At 40.0% G+C, this 22328-nt stretch overlaps 2 protein-coding genes across 3 annotated transcripts in view; one reads left to right on the forward strand and one right to left on the reverse strand.

The window, feature by feature from the left end:
* The window catches only part of ARFGEF3 (ARFGEF family member 3), a 182374-nt gene that overhangs the window by 50330 nt on the left and 109716 nt on the right, over positions 1–22328 (forward strand). For both annotated transcript variants that reach the window (XM_001095348.5, XM_077999463.1), the window contains exon 5: positions 17912–17980. In XM_001095348.5, the coding sequence (XP_001095348.3) occupies positions 17912–17980 (69 nt within the window). The remainder of the gene's footprint in view (positions 1–17911; positions 17981–22328) is intronic.
* Positions 5109–6239, reverse strand: PBOV1 (prostate and breast cancer overexpressed 1). The gene is given in 3 exon segments (XM_028847158.2): positions 5109–5894; positions 5896–6155; positions 6158–6239. Coding segments are annotated over 3 exon segments (402 nt in total). The 3' UTR covers positions 5109–5834.

Here is a 22328-nt window from a genome sequence, read left to right on the forward strand (position 1 = left end):
AAGATAGGAGTTGACACAGGTTAACTCTACCAGAAATCATGGAAAGCCTCTCTTAATGAACTCTCCAATGACACCATTATAAACCTTAATACTTTTAGTTAATGTCTGGGAGGAAAGTCAGACACTGTCAGAAAAACAATAAATCTGTCAGTCTTTACAATGAGATTTCCAAAATGCTTAAACAGATAAGGACCTTTGTTACATGCTATTTTTTTAGTTGACAGATAACATAGTATGCTTTATCATGTACAACATGATTTTGAAGTCTATATACATTGTGGAATGCTTAAATCTAGCTAATTAACAATTGTATTACCTCACATAGTTATCACTTTTGTGGTGACAGCACATAACAGCCACTGTTTACATTTTTCAAGAATATATTGTCAGCTGGGCATTTGACTCATGCCTATAATCCCGGCACTTTGGGAGGCCAAGTCAGGGGGATGGCTTGAGCCCAGATTTGAGACCAGCCTGGGCAACATGGCGAAACCACATCTCTACAAAAAAATACAAAAATTAATGTAGAGAAATAGGAACACTTCTACACTGTTGGTAGGAGTGTAAATTAGTTCAACCATTGTGGAAGACAGGGTGGCAATTCCTCAAGCACCTAGAACTAGAAATACCATTTGACCCAGCTATCCCATTATCCCATTACTGGGTATATACCCAAAGGATTATAAATCATGGTACTATAAGGACACATGCACACGTATGTTTATTGTGGCACTATTCACAATAGCAAAGACTTGGAACCAACCCAAATGCCCATCAATGATAGACTGGATTAGGAAAATGTGGCACATATACACCATGGAATACTATGCAGCCATAAAAAAGGATGAGTTCATGTCCTTTCCAGGGACATGGATAAAACTGAAAACCATCATTCTCAGCAAACTATCACAAGGACAGAAAACCAAATACGGCATGTTCTCATTCATAGGTGGGAATTGAACATGAGAACACTTGGACACAGGGCAGGGAACATCACACATCAGGGCCTGTTGTGGGGAGGGATAGCATGAGGAGAAATACCTAATGTAAATGACGAGTTGATGGGTGCAGCAAACCAACATGGCACATGTATACCTATGTAAGAAACCTTCACGTTGTGCACATGTACCCTAGAACTTAAAGTATAATTTTAAAAAAATACAAAAATTAGCAGGGCATGGTGGTGTGTGCCTATAATGCCAGCTGCTTGGGTTGCTGAGGCTGGAGAATTGCTTGAGCCTAGGAGGTAAATGTTGCAGTGAGCCGAGATCGTACCACTGCTCTGTAGCCGGCAGAGTAAGACCCTGTCTAAAAATAAAAAAAAAAAATATTGTCACTAAATATAATCATCTTGCTATACAATAGAGCTCCTGAAATTTACTTCTCCAACTTAACTATAATTGTGGATGAACCCACAAGATATTATGTTAAATAAACCAGGGACAGAAAGACAAATACCATGATTACACTCACATGTGGAATCGAAAAAAGTTGATCTCACGGAAGTAGAGAGTAAGATGATGATTGCTGGAGACTGGGGTGCTTAGAAAGGAGGGGTGATGGGGAGATGATAGGAAACGTACCATTATTTTTAACTATTTAAATATTAGGATTGGGGAAAAATATTTCAGTTCACAACAAACCTAGCCTGAAGTTAATTTTTTGTAGTATACTTTTTGATAAACAGTTTGGTCAAGCTGCTAGAAAATTAATGACAAGATAACTATACTTTGCATAATGTTATTATTAACATCAAATAAAACTTGATGGTAACCTGACTTTGATAGGTCACAAGTGAGGGCTCTATGATCATTTCCCATTTCTGAGATTTAAAATACTTATTTCGATATAGAGATTGGTTCACAGTGTAGACTTTCTGGCTTAGAATAATAAGTTTTATCCCCCTTCTCTCTGAATGAGGAATTTCTATATCAACTTTTTAGTAATCTCCAGAAGCCCACACTCTTTTTCTTGTAATTCTATAATACTTGTAATGACCCAAGTAAAGCCTCTTAAATAAGTCCTTGTTTTGCTAATACCATTACTGTATTAAATGCTTTTACTGTATTCTCCCAAAAATTATAGAAGAGAGAATTAGATGAGTCCCCAGAGAAAAGATGGGATTTCCATTACATCTGAAGGGGATGTTAATTTAGTCTTGGCGCTTCTACATGACTCATTCTGATGATAAATTATTTAAAATTTCCTATAAAAATCTTCCAGTCATTTTATGTAAGTATTTTGTAGGCACAGAAAACATTTTAAAACAAGATATAGTGGACATCTTCAAATGTTGGTCTGGATATACCATTCAGGAGGGATAAAGCCACACCATGCAGTGTTGGACAAATAAAAATTTGTCTGTCCAGCCACAGCATAGCACATTGTTATAACATATCCTGGGTGTTATTTTTTGGAAGTTAGATCATGCATTTTATTCACATATTAGTATCTGTTAGTGCTTATAAACATGAGAAATTGAACCATGTCACACTCTTAAGAGTATGGAACAATTGTATTAAATTCCTGGAAAGAAAATAATATAGTTTCCTTTTGTAGAGATTTCTCCAAGATTAAACAGAAACTAGCCAATAATGAAATCCAACATTCCAAGGGTAGTATTCTCATTTAGAAAGAAGACTCTCAATCAGAGCGTTAAAAAAAAAAAAATCAGTGCAGCCTGCTTCTGACAAATAGGAATGAGGTTAAACCACTTAGTCTAGGAAGTATTCTACATGGTTTTACTATTTAACAGGAAGGGGAGAAAAGGCAAGTTTGATTTATTGAAATGGTTATGGAACCCAAAGAAAAATTTTACAGCTTGAGCAAATAAATGGTTAGAACTGTAGAGAATCAGAAAGATTCTCTGAAGATAGATTACCTTTGAAATTGATTGGTAGGCTATTTAATATTTAGATTAAATACTTGTCTGCTTTGGTAACATTTTCCTATGGTGTGTGCTATTTCCATGAATGCCAGGCAGACTGTATAGGAGCCATGTATGGATTTAATGACTTCTCTCACTAGAGTAGTTAGGACTTGTTTCCCTTCTTTCTGATGGATAACCTTTAGTGAGGTTATTAACTGATACAGCTGGCTGAGTCTTCAAAGGCTGCTGAGTGGAGGAATTATGGCTGGCCGTCTGCCTCTGTAAGCATGTGGGAGATGTGAGTATCCTATCTGGGGAGGGCAGGCTGGCTTTGGCGATAAGGAAGGAGATGATGCTGGGCCCTGAGAGAGCATTTGATGAATATTCTGTTACTGGGTATCTTTTTATGTGCATTTTTAGATAATAGAAATGAATATTGGTAGAGTGGTTTATAATTTTTAAAGGAGAAATGACAGGGGCTGATCATGTAACATTTTTTATGCATCAGACACATTGATACTGAGGTCACACGGCTAATGAAATGACCAGAGCAGTATTTAGCCTGAGGTTAAACCTGTGCTCTGAAGTGGTGGGTTACCTTGCCTGCTAAGTCTATCCTGAGAGGCCTGTGGGTGCTAGTCACTGCTCTTCTTCTTGTATAGATGATGGATCAGAAAAGGCAAGTCACAGGCTAAGGAGGGGTAAAACTAGGAGTGGCTCAGAGTCCTGTATGTTTTCTGTGTCCTCCCATGATAATGATATTCCCTCACTAGTCCTGTGAGCTAAATTCACATATGAAGATGGCATCTAGGTGTCTTTTCCACTAAGTTAGCTAATCGGTCTGGTGGTGGTGTGTGTGTGTGTGTGTGTGTGTGTGTGTGTGTGTGTGTGTGTGTGAGAGAGAGAAAGAGAGGGGGAGAGAGAGAGTTGGGAAAAAGGAAGGAGAGTGTAATTTACCATTGGTGGTGGTTTTTTTTTTTGGTTTTTTTTTTTTTTTTGAGGCGGAGTTTTGTTCTTTTTGCCCAGGCTGGAGTGCGATGGTGCAATCTCAGCTCACTGCAACCTCCGCCTTCCGGGTTCAAGTAATTCTCCTGCCTCAGCCTCCCGAGTAGCTGGGATTACAGGCATGCACTACCACGCGCAGCTAATTTTTTGTATTTTCAGTAGAGATGGGATTCCACCATGCTGGTCAGGCTGGTCTCAAACTCCCGACCTCAGGTGATCCACCCACTTCTCAAAGTGTTGGGATTACAGGCGTGAGCCACCACACCTGACTGGGGTATTTTTATATAATAAAAGCCTAGTAAACATCTACAGAAAATACACAGGTGAGTGAATCGTGGACAAAGAGTTTACTATTTGTATGGCTAGTAGTCCTAAGCTTCAGGGTGTCCAATTAGAGTTCTGGTATTACAAAGTGGAAGGGAGTGTGCTTTTAAATTATGTATCAGTACTGCCATCAGTGCTTGGTTTGGGAGCTAGAAACATGACAAAGGAATAAAGGCTATGTTTGAGTCCCCTCTCAGTAATGTTTTAATGGCAGAGTCTTACACTTGGGAAGTTTCTTCAGCTGGTTAGTTTTGATGTTCTTAACTCGGGGCGTTTGGTCTTCTAGAGTTCCTTTTGGAAAGAATGTGATCATTAGTGCAGTTTGAGAGTGAAATGGCTAATTTGTCTTGCTTCTTATAACAGGGAGAAATCTCTTCTTAGCCTGAAGCCATTGAGACACTTCAGAAGATTTGTAGCAATCTCTGGAGTTAAGGAAAAATCCAATGTTTGATGAAAAATGTTTAACTCCTGAATGGGTCGTTGTTGGAGGTTGATCTAAGAAGTCTGCAAACATGTTGTTTGTGCAGTGAATTCAGGGAAGTGTTTAAAATATGTGATTCTGTTAAGTAAATGGTTCTCAAACAGCCTTCCCTCTTCCTGCTCATAAGGTTGAGTGATGAGAATCTTTTTCTACTTTGCAAACAGATTAATATAATTCTTAATAAGTTTTCCTCCCATCCTTCTTTACCCTTTGATATGACTGCCTTTGGCAGTTGGTAAAAATATATGAAAAAGTAATGAACAAACATTGAAAGCCTAGAGATGTGATTTTCCTTTAAATAGTTTATGCACTATTTTTGAGATGGAGATTTTCATATTATCTATTAATATCTTTTTAAAGCACCACCATTTCCAAGTGTTAACTATATTTGAGAATCACTATACTGTCTTTAAACTTTTCTCACATAATCTTATTTAAGCAAGTATAAATGCAGAGGCCCTCATCACTTTGGATGTTCTATAGTTCCAAACAGAGTGGGAAGGTTCTCTGATTTTTTAATCATTCATTCAGCAAATATTTGATTGTATTCTATCTGTCAGGTGCTGTACTGGGCACAGAAGATCCTGTGGTGAAGAAAACAAAACCAAAGAAAAACACAATCTGTGTTTGGACACTAGTGATAGCGTCAGAAATCAATTAAATACATAAATACACTAGTCCCCCCTATCCACAGTTTCACTTTCCTTGGTTTCCATTACACATTGTAATGTCTCCTAAACTCTTGACTGAGGCATGACTTGAAAATTTCACTGGTTACTAAATGAAAATTGGTGATATACTTATCCCTCTGGTGCCTAGCAGAGCATCTGGCACATGGCTCACTAATTGCTCGTTAGTTTAGTTATTGACTAATGGAGAGACAGAAACACATGTGGTAGTTTTAATGGCCCACAAGGATAAACAACAAACTAAATTGAGATAATAGATAATCTGTGAGTTCAAGAATGAGAAAGATCAACATGGGTTTGTATTTTAGAATTGAAATAACCTCCTACATCATCAAATTCTTTTCATAAGTAAATTGAAGTTGGAATGGTTCAGTTACTTGGCTGGGCTTAAACAGTCATTGGTAGCGGAATATCCTTTTCAAACATTTATATTTTTCTGGAAAGGCTTTGCAGCAGGGCTGAGAGTTTATATGGTTTGTGGATGTATAGTTTTTGATAGGCAGAGAAGACAGCATTCCAGACCTAGGGGTTTGAGTTAACTGCAAGGTCAATGTGAGAAATATGGATTCTGAAGATAATGAGGAACCTTTCATTGAGGAACCTTTCATGGTCAAATGTGTCTGCAAGGGTGTGAGAATGGCATGGTGTGACTGTTCAATGGAATAATCAATGAACTCTGTTGCCTTTTGACTTCTTTTCACTTTTTCTTTTTTTCAAAATATCTTGTAGCAGGATGGTAAGAGTGCAGCTTCTGGAGCTAGAATGCCTGGTAGCCTTGGAAAGTTTATCTGTGCCTCAATTTTCTGATCTGTAAAATGTGAATAATACTGTGCATATCCTCATATTTCTGATTCCTTAAGAAGGTCCGCATATTTACTACTCTGAATTGTAGCTCTGTAGCCTAAAAGAATAATTTTGTAAATTATTATACATCAATTATCCACCTTGATATATTTCAGGTCCTGACCCTCAGCCATGATTCCACAGTCTAAGGAAAACACCCACTTTTTAGCTGAGCCAATGTTTCTGTTCCATCCGGCTGGGTAGAGTTCATATGATTTGATTATTCCAGAAGAGCTCTGTAATTAAGTGTTTCAGATGTAGAGAATCAAGTTGGCTCTAGCCCTTTAACAACCCTATCTTGAGGGCCTTGCGTGGTCAGGTCTGTAAGTATCAACATAAAACTGTCAAAAGTTCTGTGTTTATACGGGCAGAGACAAGTTGAGATGAGGCTCTCACTCTGCAGAGAGTCTGAGAGGGAAAGAGAAGAGGAAGGAGTGGGGGTGTTATCTGGAGCGTACCAATGAAATTTGACTTCTTAAAAACCCAGCTGTGAGATTAAGTCAAAATATTCTTGTTACAGGTTAAACTTGAAAAAATAAGTCATTGAACTTTTAAATTTGTTGCTTTTTTAGACCTTATTTTTTATTGGCTTATTAAGCAAATATATTTTTGTTACCAACACTGCATAAAACTATATAGGATTAAAAACAAAACGTTCAAAGGCAAGGGTTTATAATTTAGTAGGAAAGCAATAAAGAGGCAGCCAATTACCACAATTCAAGGTAGCTGTGTATGTTTAATCAGAAGAAAAGTTCAGGAGGCGCATTCAGGAGGAAGAAGCATGTTTAGCAGGGCAGAACATCCTTTCAAGGAGGGGATACTATATGAGTTGGACTTTGAAAGGTAGGTGGGATTCAGATAATTATGTTGGGAGAGAGGGCATTCTTGGTAGAGAAAAAAAGTCCTGGAGATGGAAACTGGGATTAGTGAGGGATAGTGGACAATGAGCCTGAAAGGGAGGTTGAAGAGGTTCTGGAGGGCCTGCTCTCTGTAAGCAGGCAAGTGATCCAGCCAGAGCTGGACGTTAAACATGCAAGGTGAGGAGAGGGAGTATGTGTTTGCAGGATGATTCGGGAATCAGCAGAACCAAGTCATTTCATCGTGAAATATCTTATTGGAAGAGGCTGAGCCAGAGGTACCAGGACTTAATCCAGGTAGGTGGCAGTAGGAAGGGGCCACCTGGGCCGAATGCAGAAGGTGTGGCTGAGTGCACTGACCTGATTTGCAGAGAGATTGAGGAGCAGCTGGTGACTGGCAGTGACATGCGCAGTGAGTAGGTGGGAAAGGGAAAGCCCAAGCTGCCGGCAGGACTCACAGCCAGAGTTCCTGGTTGAGTGATGGTCTTAAGGGGCTAATTTAAGAGAGAGCCTGAGTTCATATTGTACAGGTCTCAATATTTATATTTAAATTTTGACGTGTGTGTGCGCGTGTGTGTGTATAATATTTTAAAAGACAAATTTAAAGAAATGCTAGCAGTTTAACATTATGGGCATTCCAAAATAGAAAAAGTTAATTGTAAATCCCATCATGTTGACTGATTTTTGTATACTGATTTCTCATCGTATCTACTTAGGTGTTTATAGTTATATTCATTGTGTGTATAGGATTTTTTTTCTTTTCTCTTCTCTTTTCCTTTTCTTTTCTTTTTTTCTGCAGGGTTTCACTGTCACCCAGGCTGGAGTGCAGTGATACAATCACAGCTCACTACAGCCTTGACCTTCAGGTCTCAGGTTATCCTCCCACCACAGCCTCCTGGGTGCACCACTATGCTCAACTAATTTTTGTATTTTTTTGTAGAGACAGGGTTTTGCCATGTTTCCCAGGCTGGTCTCGAACTCCTGTGTTCAAACAATCTATCTGCTTTGGCCTCCTGAAGTGCTAGGATTATAGGTGTGAGCCGCCACAGCCAACCTGTTTCTTGCTTTACACTTTAAATCATAAGCATTTTCTACATGGCTATATATATGTATGTGTGGGTGTGTGTGTGTATATATATATATATATTCCTTTAAGTACAGTTTTAATGTTAGCATAATTAAGAATTGTATTTTTTATTTTTATTTTTCTATTATTTCCATTTTTTTATTGTCAATACAGAATATTTCATGTATGTTCTGGATTAAAGAGAAATCTGTAGGCTGCCCTGAGCAACTATCTGTAATTTATATCTTTATTTCTATGAGAAAATTCATCCTGCATTCTACTGAAATTTTAGGCTAGAGTCTATTTCTAAAACATGAACTACTTGTACAATGGAACGAAAAAAAACTCTTCCACTCAACCTTTGCGTACAGGTTTTAATACACTTGCTTGTCTTCATGTCTAATATACTTGCTGGAAGGGCATCAACTCAGCCCTTCCACAGTAATTTCCTTTTCTTTTTCCTGTCTTAATCACATGTTATCTATCATCCAGCAGTAATCAACACGTTACTGACCAATCCAGTTTGTTCTTCATAAGGGTTGGAATTAGTAGATCTCATCTTGACCAACTAAATTGCCTTGCCATATAAACACAGCTGAATCTTCTAGAATTCATTTGAAATAGTAAAGCAAGTTCATATTCTAAAATAAATATGGTTGGGACTATGCCTCATGTATCGGAAACCACCCCAAAATGCGGTAGGCAGTTAAGGCTGGGCTCAGCTGTCCTGTTCTTTTGCTGATCCCAGCTGTGCTTGCTCATACATCTTTGGTCAGTTGGTGGCTTGACTGGGGCTGGCAGACTTACAATTGCTGCATCAGGTCTTTCATTTTCTAGTGTGGCAGGTTATCTACGTGGTGGCAGTGGCAGGGAAAATTGAGGAACTCAGAGGCCCAAGTGTTTTGGGGGTTTGTTTGTTTGCTTGCTGATGTCCCATTGGTCATTTCAAGCTAATGGTCACTCCATACCTCATATTTAAAAGATAGAGAAATAGATTCTATTTCTTGATGGGGATATCTACAAGAGTAATTAAGAATTTTAGAACAAGAAATGTTTAGCTGTTTACCATATTAGAGCCTTATTGAGGTTGATGTGATTTTCATGGAATTGCACAAAAGAATTGTTTGGTCTAATATGTCAATATTTATTTGTGATGTTTAGAAACTGAAATTAAGGATTACAACCTGAGGAAAACGACTCTAGAAAGAGATTTGTGAGGCCTCTCGTTAGAGATGACAGTTATAAGACTTGGCCAGGGGAGAAAGTTTAGAAGGGAGAAGAAAATATAAATAATGAACAGATTATTTGTTCAAGTGAATTAGCTAAATTAATTATAACTAATATTTACATATTTTTTATGAATATCACTGGTACAGTATTTCCTAGAATTCGGTGCTAAGGGCATATCTGATGAATATCAGTAACTTATTTCTAGTGGCGATCAATAAAGGCCAGAAAAGAACCCGTGACATGACCGTAAACCAATGAGGAATTGGAAAGATTTTCTACCTTGAGTATTTAGGAGCTCTAGCAAAATCTGTTGACTAAAAAGTCTCTCAGAATAGCTGTTTGCCAGAAGTTTGGCAAGTTGAGCCAGAAAGTGATTTGGTTGATAACCTGATAGTAGTGGTAGATGTTTTATGAAATAAAATAACTTGATGCATTTTCTTAGGGTCAAAAATAAAGATCGAGGTTGTAGCCCAGCTACTTGTTGTGACCTGCAATCCACAGTCTCTGAAGCAAAGTGAAGGATCGGTGGCTCATCCTAGTTCTTCTCTGGAAGTCCTAGATTCTAGCTCTCAACCTTTTGGAATTGGAACAATGTTGTAGAGCAGGGGCTTCCAATCTTTTAGCTTCCCTGAACCATATCTGAAGAAGAATTGTCTCAGGCCACACATAAAATACACTAACACGACCCATAGCTGATGAGCTTAAAAAAAAAATGCAAAACAATCTCATAATGTTTTGAGAAAGTTTATGAATTTGTGTTGGGCCACATTCAAAACTGTCCTGGGCCACATGTGCCCCATGGGCCACAGGGTTGGACAAGCTTGTTGGTAGAAGTTCTGAGTTACGTCTACAAGGCATGTGGGATAGAAATGAACGAAACAGTAGTTCTCAGGTGGGGGCAATTTTGTCCTCAGGGGACATTTCGCAATGCCTGGAGACATCTTCACTTGTCACAACTGGCCTTGGGAAGGAGGAGCTGGGGGAATGGGGGTATTGCCACTGCCATCTATTGGGTAGAAGCCAAGGATGCTGCTAAATATCCTACAATGAGCAGGACAGTCCCCCCGAAAAAAGGAATTATTTTGTCTAACATGCGAATAGTGCCAAGATTGAAAAACCTTGATCAAAGTAAGAAAAAAGGTTTGTCTTTGTCATTAACATTTTATTTTTTAAAAAAGTTTTAATAGCTTTAGGGGTACAAGTGGCTATTGGTTGCATGGACAAATTGTGTAGTGGTAAAGTGTGAGATTTTAGTGAACATGTCACTTGGGTGGTGTACCTTGTACCTGATATGTAGTTTTTTATCCCTCATCCTCCTCCCTCCCCCATTCTGTCTCCAGTGTCTATTATACCACTCTGTGACATCCATAATTTAAACTGAAGTAAGGAAATGTCCTCTGAAAATTCTTTGTTTACTCTGTGACTCCATCCCTCCCTCACTCCGAAGATAAACATTCTGCCATTTTGCAAACTTCAGAAGACTAAGTCTGCTTTGTTGTTTGTGCCTGAACCATGAGGGGAAAAAAATCTCTGTTGACATTTCATGGTCGGGGTACACTTCCAGCAATGAACACTCCATTTGGCTGCACGTGTGGAAGGCAGCACACTCTTCACCCCGTAGCAGGGCGTTTGGTGTCTCAGTATTCCTGTGCTTGTCACTGAATTTTCTGTTCTTGCGGCTGAATTTGACAGAGTAAAAAAAGAACTGGAATGTTTCTAAAGAGAATGAATTATGCAATGATTTTTAACTTTATGAAGTTTAAAGCCAATCTACATGAGAGGCCAGAAGGAAATGTGTGTTAAGTAACAAAGCTAAATTCGCAGCCAGAGCCAGAGTCGGGCTTTGAAATGCGCCTGGCATTAAGGTTTTCTTCATACACCAAGAGAGAAAAAAATGCAAGGCCTTCTGTGGGCTGTACTTTTTGGAGCCCTAACTAGCTTATTTTGTTTGGTTTGATTTATAAATAACATCTGATATTTTGAAAAATGAAACCACAGTTCCCCCCAAGAAGGAGTTGTGTGTTAATTAAGATAATTTTTAACAGTTTAAGAAAAAGGAAAAATAATTTCTTGTTCATTCAGTAGGCCCTCATGCCCACCATATGGCATACAGGTAGATTGACTCCCCAAAATCAGCTCCCATTTTGATGGTACCCTTTTCTCTTCCCCTAGGTTTGATTTATATGTATTATAACATGTGAAATTTAGAGTTCCATGAGAGGATGAATACAGCATTACACCTTGTGTATTATGTGTTAGACCCTGACATGCCTTCCCAGAGGACACTGCATTTTCCCATTCAGAATATTCATTACAGCTTATTGTAATTTTTTATTTTATGACCACCTTCGTACCAGATGTTAGCTCTGCAAGATAAGAGATTATCTTATTTGTTCACTGCTGTGTATCCAATACCTACACTGGATGTGGCCTCTAGCAACACCTCAGCAGATATTTGTTGAGTGAATGAATGAGAGCCTGAATAATCCAGCACACAGGTAGATGTAGTGTGGCCACGGAGCTGTTCTCTCATCACTTCAGGACTCACTTCTTCACCCTTGAATCCCCTGGAAATGGTCCTGCAGAGGGCTCTGTTGGAACCTTGACAGAAATGAGCTCTTCAACTCATAAACCCTGTACAAGTCACCATTTATGATGGTGAGTGCAGAAGATAGGTTCTCAGCAGAGCATAATGGGAAATACCAGAAATGTCTCATGGGAGATGCTTTCTGCTTATACTAGAGATGATTTTCTCCCCATCCAAGCGAGGTCCTGCCAGATTAGTGTAATTTGGTAATCCTGAATGAGGGATTACAAAATTATAATTTCCCTAACCAGATCACCTGAAACTCCAGTATTACCTTGCTTGGTTACAAAAACTGCCTTTCACCAGTCAGGCCACCTGGATCTGACATTCAGATGCCCAGAACAGTTTTCTTCCATACCACCAGGGCTGTTTTACTACATTGTCTACACATTTTACAATCATGAATAGGCACATAGATGCACAGTTCCACTGAAACTGTGAGGATGACCATTCATCTGGACATTTTATAGAAGGTATTGAGCATGGGCCAAGGCCCAGCTGCTCCTGGCACCTCCCAGGGCCCAGCAAGGTGCTATAAACATAGCAGGCATCAACAAAGGTAGACCTTATTGCTAAGAAGCTGAGAAATCCAATGATGTGTGCGTGTGTGTGTGCGTATGTGTGTAAGTATACAGATTTAAGTAGTGTATCTAAACTGTTCCAAATAAGTGCTATAGGAATAAGCGTTTTGAGTTGTCTGCCCATTCTGTAGCATTAAGTATTTTATATTATGCAATTTGAACGAATTATATTTCTGTTCTCCAAAGCATGTTACTTCATTAATATATAATATAAAGCTTTGTAAAATATGTGGGAATGGTGGGGTATGAGAGATGTCAGCTAGGTGGACTAGGACAGTAGGGTTTGGTGGGAGGGCAATGGTAGGATGGTACCCAGGTTTCAAACACAGGTGACTATTGCCTTCCACTCTCCCTGCATCTTTTTTCCAAATGTGCAACAGTCAGTTCATTGCCACTGGAACAACTAGGATCTGTCTTCGACATCGTCTGTATTTTATTAAGTGCCTGTTTTATCTCTCTGACTTCCAATTTGCCCTAGTTTATCTCCTTTTAGTTATAATTTATTGGCCTGACCAGTCCTAATATGTATGAAGCACTTAACATAAGGCATTTAAATTGACATCCAGTAAATTTCCAGCTGATCTTTCTAGCATCATCCCTGGCCTCTGCTTTCATACTTCTATGCCTTGCTCATGACACTTCTTCGCTTGGCGCGTCTTTCCCTCCCTTTTCTCTCCAGTATTGGTGGTTTGTTCACATGTCCTCTCATCTGCAAAGTCTGTCTTCTCCAAAGTTATTGTGTCTTCTAGCCTTCCAAATTATTATATACCTCCCAATTGCGAAAGCACTTATCACAGCCAGCCTTGAAGAACAGTTGCAGGCATTCATTTCTCCAATACATGGTGAGGGTTTTTTTGATGTCAAAGACTGTGCTTCCTTTATATTGTAATCCCACAGCAATTAGAACCTTAGTGAATAATGACTGGAATTGAATCGTAGCCTAAAAGGGAGGACAGAAGGAAGAAAGTGGAGCTGGATCAGAAAAATGAGAACTTGTGGCATTGATAAGACATGGAGTGAAAATCAAAGGTTTTTTGCTTTTCAATGTGGATTATCTGATATTTCTAATTTTTTTTTTTACTTGAAATAAGCCTAATCATCTATGTCGGAGTAGCTACCATGAACTACATCAAATGAGACTTGTGTAGCTTCTGTGAGAAGACAGTCTTAAAGATCTCTCTCATCTGCACTATTTCTTTAAACATTCATTTAATTTATTTGTTCCTGTAAATATCCTTGGAAGGTGGGATGGGAATTTTAAAGGTAAAGGGCTAGGGGACATAGACAAAGTCACACAGCAATTAAACAACAAGTCACATGCATGATCATGTCTCATTTGTGGCCCTGACATCATAGCCTCTGCTCTGCCCTGATCATGGCCACTGGGCAGGGAAACTCCCGATCATGACCAGGACATGTCCTTGGGAGAGGATTAATTCAGGATATTCTTAAAAGAGCACATCTGCGATTCTGTACTCGTCATCATTATCTGTCCACATCCATCCCTCTCTCATCTTAACGTGACCGCATTTTCTAGATTCTTTTTCTTTCTCTCTCTTTTTTTTTTTTTAATTATACTTTAAGTTCTAGGGTACGTGTGCACAACGTGCAGGTTTGTTACATATGTATACTTGTGCCATGTTGGTGTGCTGCACCCATTAACTCATTTACATTAGGTATATCTCCTAATTAGGTATATCTCCATTTACATTAGCTATCCCTCTCCCCTCCCCCCTCCCCCCTCCCCCCTCCCCCCTCCCCCCTCCCCCTCCCCCCTCCCCCCTTCCCCCTCCCCCTCCCCACAATAGGACCCAGTGTGTGATGCTCCCCTATTTTCTAGATTCTTATCACTTGTGCCCAATTCTTGCAATAAATCAGCTTTGCTTTCTCCTTTCAAGTCTAATTCTAATTTTTTTTCCTAAACCCAGGGTTTCTGTACACATTTTAAATTGAGGGATTGCTTCTTGCACATAGTAGCTATTCAGTTATCAAGTTTTTAAATAAAGTGATCTGGGACTTTTATTAGCCATTGAATGATTTTTCCATTTTCATGGAAAGCTTTGCCCCTGTTTTCCCTATTTTCCTTGTGGCTCATTTATGAAGGCAGTTTCTGCAAGCTGGTATAGATTGCAAGACGCTACCCATCACTCAAGTTCCTGCTGTTCCATGGTAATTTAGTCAATATGCTTTAATGACCCTGTGAAGGATATATTTTTAATAAAATTGCCCTCAATATTTAGCTGCTTCTGTTTTCCATGGGGCCAGCATGCTCAGAATGTTAATCTAAACTTGTTGCCCTCTCATTATGCAATGGAAGTCAGATGATTTCAATTTGTTATTGCCCTAAATTTTCTACCCCTAGTCCGTGTTTTAATCTAGCGAATTAACACATTGGGAGCATCAACAGTTTTGATAAGTCATTTTCATCTGCTGCATCATCCTGGCTAGACACTCTGCCCTTACTATATCTTGTGAGTCCCAGGAGGGCGTGGATACCATCAGCCCTGTAATTAAAATCTGCTGTGCTTTTCATGCAACAAACTGCATGAGCTTAAGGAACTGGCTCCATTAATGTGCTTTACCTTCCTTTCATTATTTCCTGTTTTCAGTTTCCCACCCCCTCCCCCCGCATATAGCTCAGTGAGTCTTTGACTATTGCTGGCCAGACATTAGGTGTGGAAAGCCTTCCTTCCAACATCCTGTGAACATGGTCAGCATTGGCTGGGGGCCTGGGTGCAGGTATCCTCAGCTTCTGTGGACTGTTGCAGGGAGGCCTCCCTCTGCATATGCTGGGTTTCCCTGAAACACAGGAAGTCAAGCTTCCTGCATTCCCCTAAGAATCTTTATTACCGATACTGCTAACTCAACACCCTCACGAAGACCTCACCATGGGAACTGCTCCTGCTTCCAGCCACTGCTGCCGAAAAGCAGCTCTTGCTCACAGAAAACTGGGTCAAGTTTTGAACGCTTCTTCCTAAACCTACCTTTGTGTACCTTGTATGAACGCATAGAGCCGCAGAAGGCAGAAAGTCAATCGTCAGTCCTCTAAGCAATGTTAATAATTAACCAGTGCGGACAAATGTTTGCCATCATTATTTTCATATTGTAAAGTGATACCAGTCTTTATTGTCAATACTTAAAAAATCAAGAGCCCAGCTGGACCAAGTGGCCTCTGCTGGCCACCACCACCTCAGACTCCCCACCGCCCACCATGAAACATGGCACTAAAGATAAAAAACCTCAAAGTAAGAAAGCATCATGTGACAGTATCCTGAGGGCCTTTCAGAGGCTCCACGGATAGTATAGTCTAATGAGAAGATTGCAAATAAGCAAACAAGTCATTTGTGAGACTGATGTCTGCTCTGAAGTAAATGAAACAAGGAGATGTGACAGCAAGTACTTTAGAGAGGGGCATCTGGGAACGTCTCTCTGAGGGGGCGACATCTAAGTTGAGACTGGAAAGAAGCCCATCAAGCCGCGTGGTAAAACAAGTAGAGGAGGAGCCAAGAACAGGGCTTTTCAGCCATGGGACCACCACTATGTACTTATAGGGGCCTGGAAGACGTAGCCTCCCTCCAAGCCCAGGGTAGATCCTGGTGACCCTGCTGTCCTCAGCTTCATCACTCCCTGCCTACCAAATCCCAACTCCCAAAGATTGTCATGAAACAAAAGAAAGCCATTTCCCTTGAGGCCAAGGGGCAGTTGCTCCCCAGTCCCTTTTTCTTAATCGCCTTGGCACTGAGACGATTTTTTTTTTTTTTTTTTTTTTGAGATGGAGTCTCACTCTGTCGCCCAGGCTGGAGTGCAACAGTGTGATCTCGGCTCACTGCAACATCTGCCTCCCGGGTTCAAGTGATTCTCATGCCTCAGTCTCCCAAACAGCTGGAATTACAGGTGCCCACCACTACGCCCGGCTAATCTTTGTGTGTGTGTGTGTGTCTATTTTTAGTAGAGATGGGGTTTTGCCATGTTGCTCAGGCTGGTCTTGAACTCCTGACCTCAAGTGATCCGCCCACCTCAGTTTTGCAAAGTGCTGGGATTACAGGTGTGAGCCACTGTGCCCAGGTGACTGAGCCGATTTTTATCTGGTGTTGATTCTTGGATTAAGTCCCTTTAAGAATCAAAAGACTGAGGAGCACCCCTGCAATTAATACCCACCCTTGTGACTAAATGTGGCAAAAAAAAAAAAAAAAAAAAATCTTTCCCTCCCCCTTTAATTGCATACACACTTGCTTTCTGTGAAGGAGCAACTGTTCCTAGGACTGGCCTAGCTGACAGCTAAGACTGAGAGATGGGCAGAGATTTCCTGTCACATCTGACAATTGCAGTTTCCTGTATTAAGTAAATTTGCTAGGCTTCCATGCTCCTTCATGAATTGAACAGATGAGAAAAATGTTCAGAAGATTGCCCCTGGCAGGCCAAGCTGCAGGCAGGGGATGGCTGTGGGGTTTGAGATAAAGGAGCAGACATCAGCACTCTTGTGTCTGTCTTCTACAGCAAGAAAAGTCAGAGCTAAGTGAAGAGGGAGAGAGTAGCCTCTTACCCACAAATTGAGAAGCAATTCTTAAAATGCCACAGGCTTTTATTGATCTGTTCCCTAAAGGCTCTACAAGTAGAAAGTGAAGTTTTTAGTGGTCCTGAAAGATCTTGCAAATGTCATCGACCCATTGTCTATATATCTTGGAAAATAAGGGGAGTAAGTAAACCCCATGCAGCATTCTGGAAGAAATTGCAAGAGGGAAGAGGACAATGCCATAAAAGAATTTCTAATTCCATGTGGATTTGGGAAGGGGATAGGAATAGAAAATGGCACTGACCTTTGAGTCCCAGAAGAGGTGGAGATGGCTTTGCCTAGTGAGTGGGCACATGGAGGCAGATTACTTGCGTTCAACAACTTGCTACCTGTGTGACCTTAGGTAACATATTTAATCATGGAATTTTGGTTTTCTCACCAGTAAAACGGGGGCAATAATAATAATAACACTTATTTAGAAGATCAACCTAGATAATTCATGTGAAGTGTCTAGCATTAAGCCTGGCATTTTTAAAATGACTGCTACTAAACAACTCTTTTGTGGTTTTTGCTGTTACTGGATACACCTCCTGGAGCTGTTAAAAGACGCTGTTTCTGGCCAGTCTTGCAAGTCCTTTCCATAGGGAGAGATTAGCAGCCTTTATTTTTTAAAGGATGGTCTCTACTTTATTAGGCAATGTGCGGCCACTAATGAGAAAGCAGTGGGTGGGATATAAAGAAACATTAGATAAAGCAAATAGCAAAGGAATCATAAAAACAGGACTACACAAATGGCATATGAAACAACAGTGAATTTTCATACTGTTAACCCCTTGTCTCTTCTTTCATCTCTCACCTTGTTAAAGGTTTTACTGTGCATCACCTACACACCGACATTTGATCTGAATGGGAGTGCCGTGCTGAAGATCGCGGAGGTGAGTACTGCTTGTGTCTGTGCCTCCTGTTCACAGCTGCTTTATCTCTAACTGGGATAAATATTGGGGTGGAACTAAGCCCCAGCACTGGAGTGAACCCTTCTCTGATTACTACCAGGGGAATTTCTGCTAAGGAATTGATCTGTGGGAAGCATGCTGTGTGGTGCGCCATTCTTAGTTGTAGTGCCCTGTGTCTCAGAGCCCTGCATGCTTACGTTTGCTTCACTTGAGGCCTTAACCATGTAAATAACAGTACTGGTTCCCCTTACCCTGCTCTACCCAGGCATATTGCTTTCTTGGTCTAATTTGCCTACGATTAATTGAAAAAGCATTTGATTTAAAAAACTAGTTTTTAAGAAACCACATAGGAGATTTAGAGAGATGTTTATAGATTAAATCCCCTCCGCATCTTCAAAACCCTGAAGAATGCCTTTTGTAATGATTATTGAAAAGCCTTCTCTTTTCAATCTGTATTGCAGCCTGGAGTAATGTGTGCCTTCCAGCACTCCCAAAAATATGTCCAACAGAAAACTTGGCTTCTTGAATGCCTGGCATATGCCTTTGGCTTTTGGAAACATTATCATTTCAAAGCTGAACTTTAATATGCTTAGAATAATTTTCCTTCCATTTCTTGAAAAGAATATCTACAGGATTTGTATGTTCTGATAAGAGTATACATTCAAACCACAAAGAGGAATGATTTTCTGTGTTCTCAAATGATGGAGAAAAAGGCTAATTATCAGCACTCATGGAGAGTACTTATATTAGCAGATACATGTGTTTTTTATGGTGGTATTATGTGGTATTAAAGAGTGAAAATTAAGAGAAAATTATTTTTGAGCATGTAGAAAATTTTTATGTGACTGTCAGAAAGCAGCAGCCAATCAGCTGACCTCTCATTACAATACAAGTCACTTTAAAAATATGTATTAATATAGATGGAAAGAATACTTTCCTTTACACATTTATATGGATACTCTGTGTTTGTTTTATCGGTATTTGTTTTTAATTGAATTTTAAGAGAGCCCTGTGAGCTCTTTCATTATTTGCAGGTTCACTTTCCAAAAGACAGTGTTGTTTCTGAAAGTAGCAAGAAGCAGGATTGGTGTGTAAGAGGCTTGTTAGCCCTTTGCCATATGGAGGAAGAGAGGGGAAGTGTCAAGCCACTGCCCCTGCTGATGGAACTAGGGGGAAGGAGAGACAAGGAGCAGAGGGTCTTGAGGAAGAGAGGGCTGCCAGGGATTGAGGTTGTTGATACTAACAACCTCACAAGAACCAGTTTTTGAATGAGAGTCAGAATGAGTGAAAATGTAATTCCTGAATAATAGGCATATACCACCAAGTTTGGCACGAGTGAAGGGTGTTCACTGAGAGTATCTGGAAGCCAAAATAAAAAGACACAGCAGGCCTGTCCAGATAGGATGCAACATGGAAACACTGTGGCCCCTTCCAAAACCAGGAAAGGAAAAACAACAACAACAGATCGTAGCCAAAGAACAATATAATGACAAAGGCATTTGAGCTTGGTGGGAGAGAAAAATGGGCTCCGAAGTCGTACTGCTTAGATGTGAACCCGGCTCTACTCTCCCCAATGGTGTTGCCTCGGATGCCTGTCCCGGCCTCTTGTTTGCTCTCTGTAGATGAAATGATAAGTGATACTGAGCTCATAGTGTAGTTGTGCTAATTAGAGAATAAAAATACAATCCATATAAAAAGCTTTTAGTGCAAGTCCAGCCGCATGGTAAATGTGAAATGTTTGCCATTGTCATGTTTGAAATAGGGAAGCAATTTATAAAAGCATCTTAAACCATTTAAATCTCCTGTGGAAATGTTAAGAAGGAATCTAGATATTCTCTTCCTGCTTACTTTTGTGTACATTGACTATTATTCATGAATAGTGTTTACCCTGAAACCTGCTGATCAGGAAGTGGGATGTGTACTTAAGTATGAAAAATGAGGCTATTTCCCCAAGGTTCAGAAGCTATAAAAGGACCATTAAGCTCTCAAAATGTAAATAAGAGGGCAGCCTTCATTTGTGTATCTAAATTTAACTTGCTTAATTAAACTGCAATAATGAAAGGTTTTTACAACAGCATCCTCTGTGACAGAGGATGCATAAGAAAGATTACCAAATATAAAAATGGACAATTATGAAATATCCAACAAGTGCTTTCTGTTCAATTTTATGAAATCGTTATTAAAACTCCATATGGATGCATAGCCCTTCTCTTCATTTATTGAAAGCTGAGCCCAAGATTTCTGCTAATATTATGCCCGGAGTAGCAGATATGTTGAGTTTTCCAAGGAAAGTTACCTTCATATAGGAAAAAGCTGTAAGAGCAGAAACTGCCAAGGTCTTGGAGTAAAAGAAAAGGTGGGGCTGGGCGTAGTGGCTCACGCCTGTAATCCCAGCACTTTGGGAGGCCGAGGCGGGCAGATCACCTGAGGTTGGGAGTTCGAGACCAGCCTAACCAACATGGAGAAACCCCATCTCTACTAAAAATACAAATTAGCCAGACGTGGTGGCACATGTCTGTAATCCCAGCTACTTGGGAGGCTGAGGCAGGAGAATTGGTTAAACCTGGGAGGTGGAGGCTGCGGTGAGCCTGTTCCATTGGAGAGATTCTTATACCTGCTAAAGGCTTCTCTGTGGGATTTCTCAAAAGCAGAAAACCTAGTTCATAAATGTGTGTTTGCTGGTTTGATCTTATTGACTCATGGAAACTTCCAGTCTTTGATTCTGTATCATGCTGTCAGGGTCAACAAAATCTGTCTCAAAGGCCATTGTTTTTTCCTCTAAGATTCATACTTTCAGGGTATGAAAAACACCTTTTTTATTGTTATTCCTTCCATCCACCCAGCCCTCCATTCTAATATACCGGTTAATTTTTTATTATTATTTTACTTTAAGTTCTAGGGTACATGTGCACAACGTGCAGGTTTGTTACGTATGTTTACATGTGCCATGTTGGTGTGCTGCACCCATTAACTCGTCATTTACGTTAGGTATATCTCCTAATGCTATCCTTCTCCCCTCCCCCCACCCCACAACAGGCCCCGGTGTGTGATGTTCCCCTTCCTGTGTCCAAGTGTTCTCATTGTTCAATTCCCACCTATGAGTGAGAACATGTGGTGTTTGGTTTTCTCTTCTCGTGATAGTTTGCTGAGAATGATGGTTTCCAACTGCATCCATGTCCTACAAAGGACATGAACTCATCCTTTTTTATGGCTGCATAGTGTTCCATGGTGTATATGTGCCACATTTTCTTAATCCAGTCTGTCACTGATGGACATTTGGGTTGGTTCCAAGTCTTTGCTATTTTGAATAGTGCCACAATAAACATATGTGTGCATGTGTCTTTATGGCAGCATGATTTATAATCCTTTGGGATATACCCAGTAATGGGATGGCTGGGTCAAATGGTATTTCTAGTTCTAGATCCTTGAGGAATCAACATACTGTCTTCCACAATGGTTGAACTAGTTTACAGTCCCATCAACAGTGTAAAAGTGTTCCTTGGACAGTATGGCCATTTTCACGATATTGATTCTTCCTACCCATGAGCATGGTATGTTCTTCCATTTGTTTGTGTCCTCTTTTATTTCACTGAGCAGTAGTTTGTAGTTCTCCTTGAAGAGGTCCTTCACATCCCTTGTAAGTTGGATTCCTAGGTATTTTATTCTCTTTGAAGCAATTGTGAATGGGAGTTCACTCCTGATTTGACTCTCTGTTATTGGTGTAAAAGAATGTTTGTGATTTTTGCACATTGATTTTGTATCCTGAGACTTTGCTGAAGTTGCTTATCAGCTTAAGAAGATTTTTGGGCTGAGACGATGGGGTTTTCTAGATACACAATCATGTCATCTGCAAACAGGGACAATTTGGGAAGCCAAATTTCTCTTTTCCTAATTGAATACCTTTATTTCTTTCTCCTGCCTGATTGCCCCGGCCAGAACTTCCAACACTATGTTGAATAGGAGTGGTGAGAGAGGGCATCCCTGTCTTGTGCCAGTTTTCAAAGGGAATGCTTCCAGTTTTTGCCCATTCAGTATGATATTGGCTGTGGGTTTGTCCTAATAGCTCTTATTTTGAGATACGTTCCATCAATACCGAATTTATTGAGAGTTTTTAGCATGAAGGGCTGTTGAATTTTGTTAAAGGCCTTTTTTACATCTATTGAGATAATCATGTGGTTTTTGTCTTTGGTTCTGTTTATATGCTGGATTACGTTTATTGATTTGTGTATGTTGAACCAGCCTTGCATCCCAGGGATGAAGCCCACTTGATCATGGTAGGTAAGCTTTTTGATGTGCTACTGGATTCGGTTTGCCAGTATTTTATTGAGAA

This window comes from Macaca mulatta, chromosome 4 (genome assembly GCF_049350105.2).
Source record: "Macaca mulatta isolate MMU2019108-1 chromosome 4, T2T-MMU8v2.0, whole genome shotgun sequence".
NCBI lineage: Eukaryota > Metazoa > Chordata > Mammalia > Primates > Cercopithecidae > Macaca > Macaca mulatta.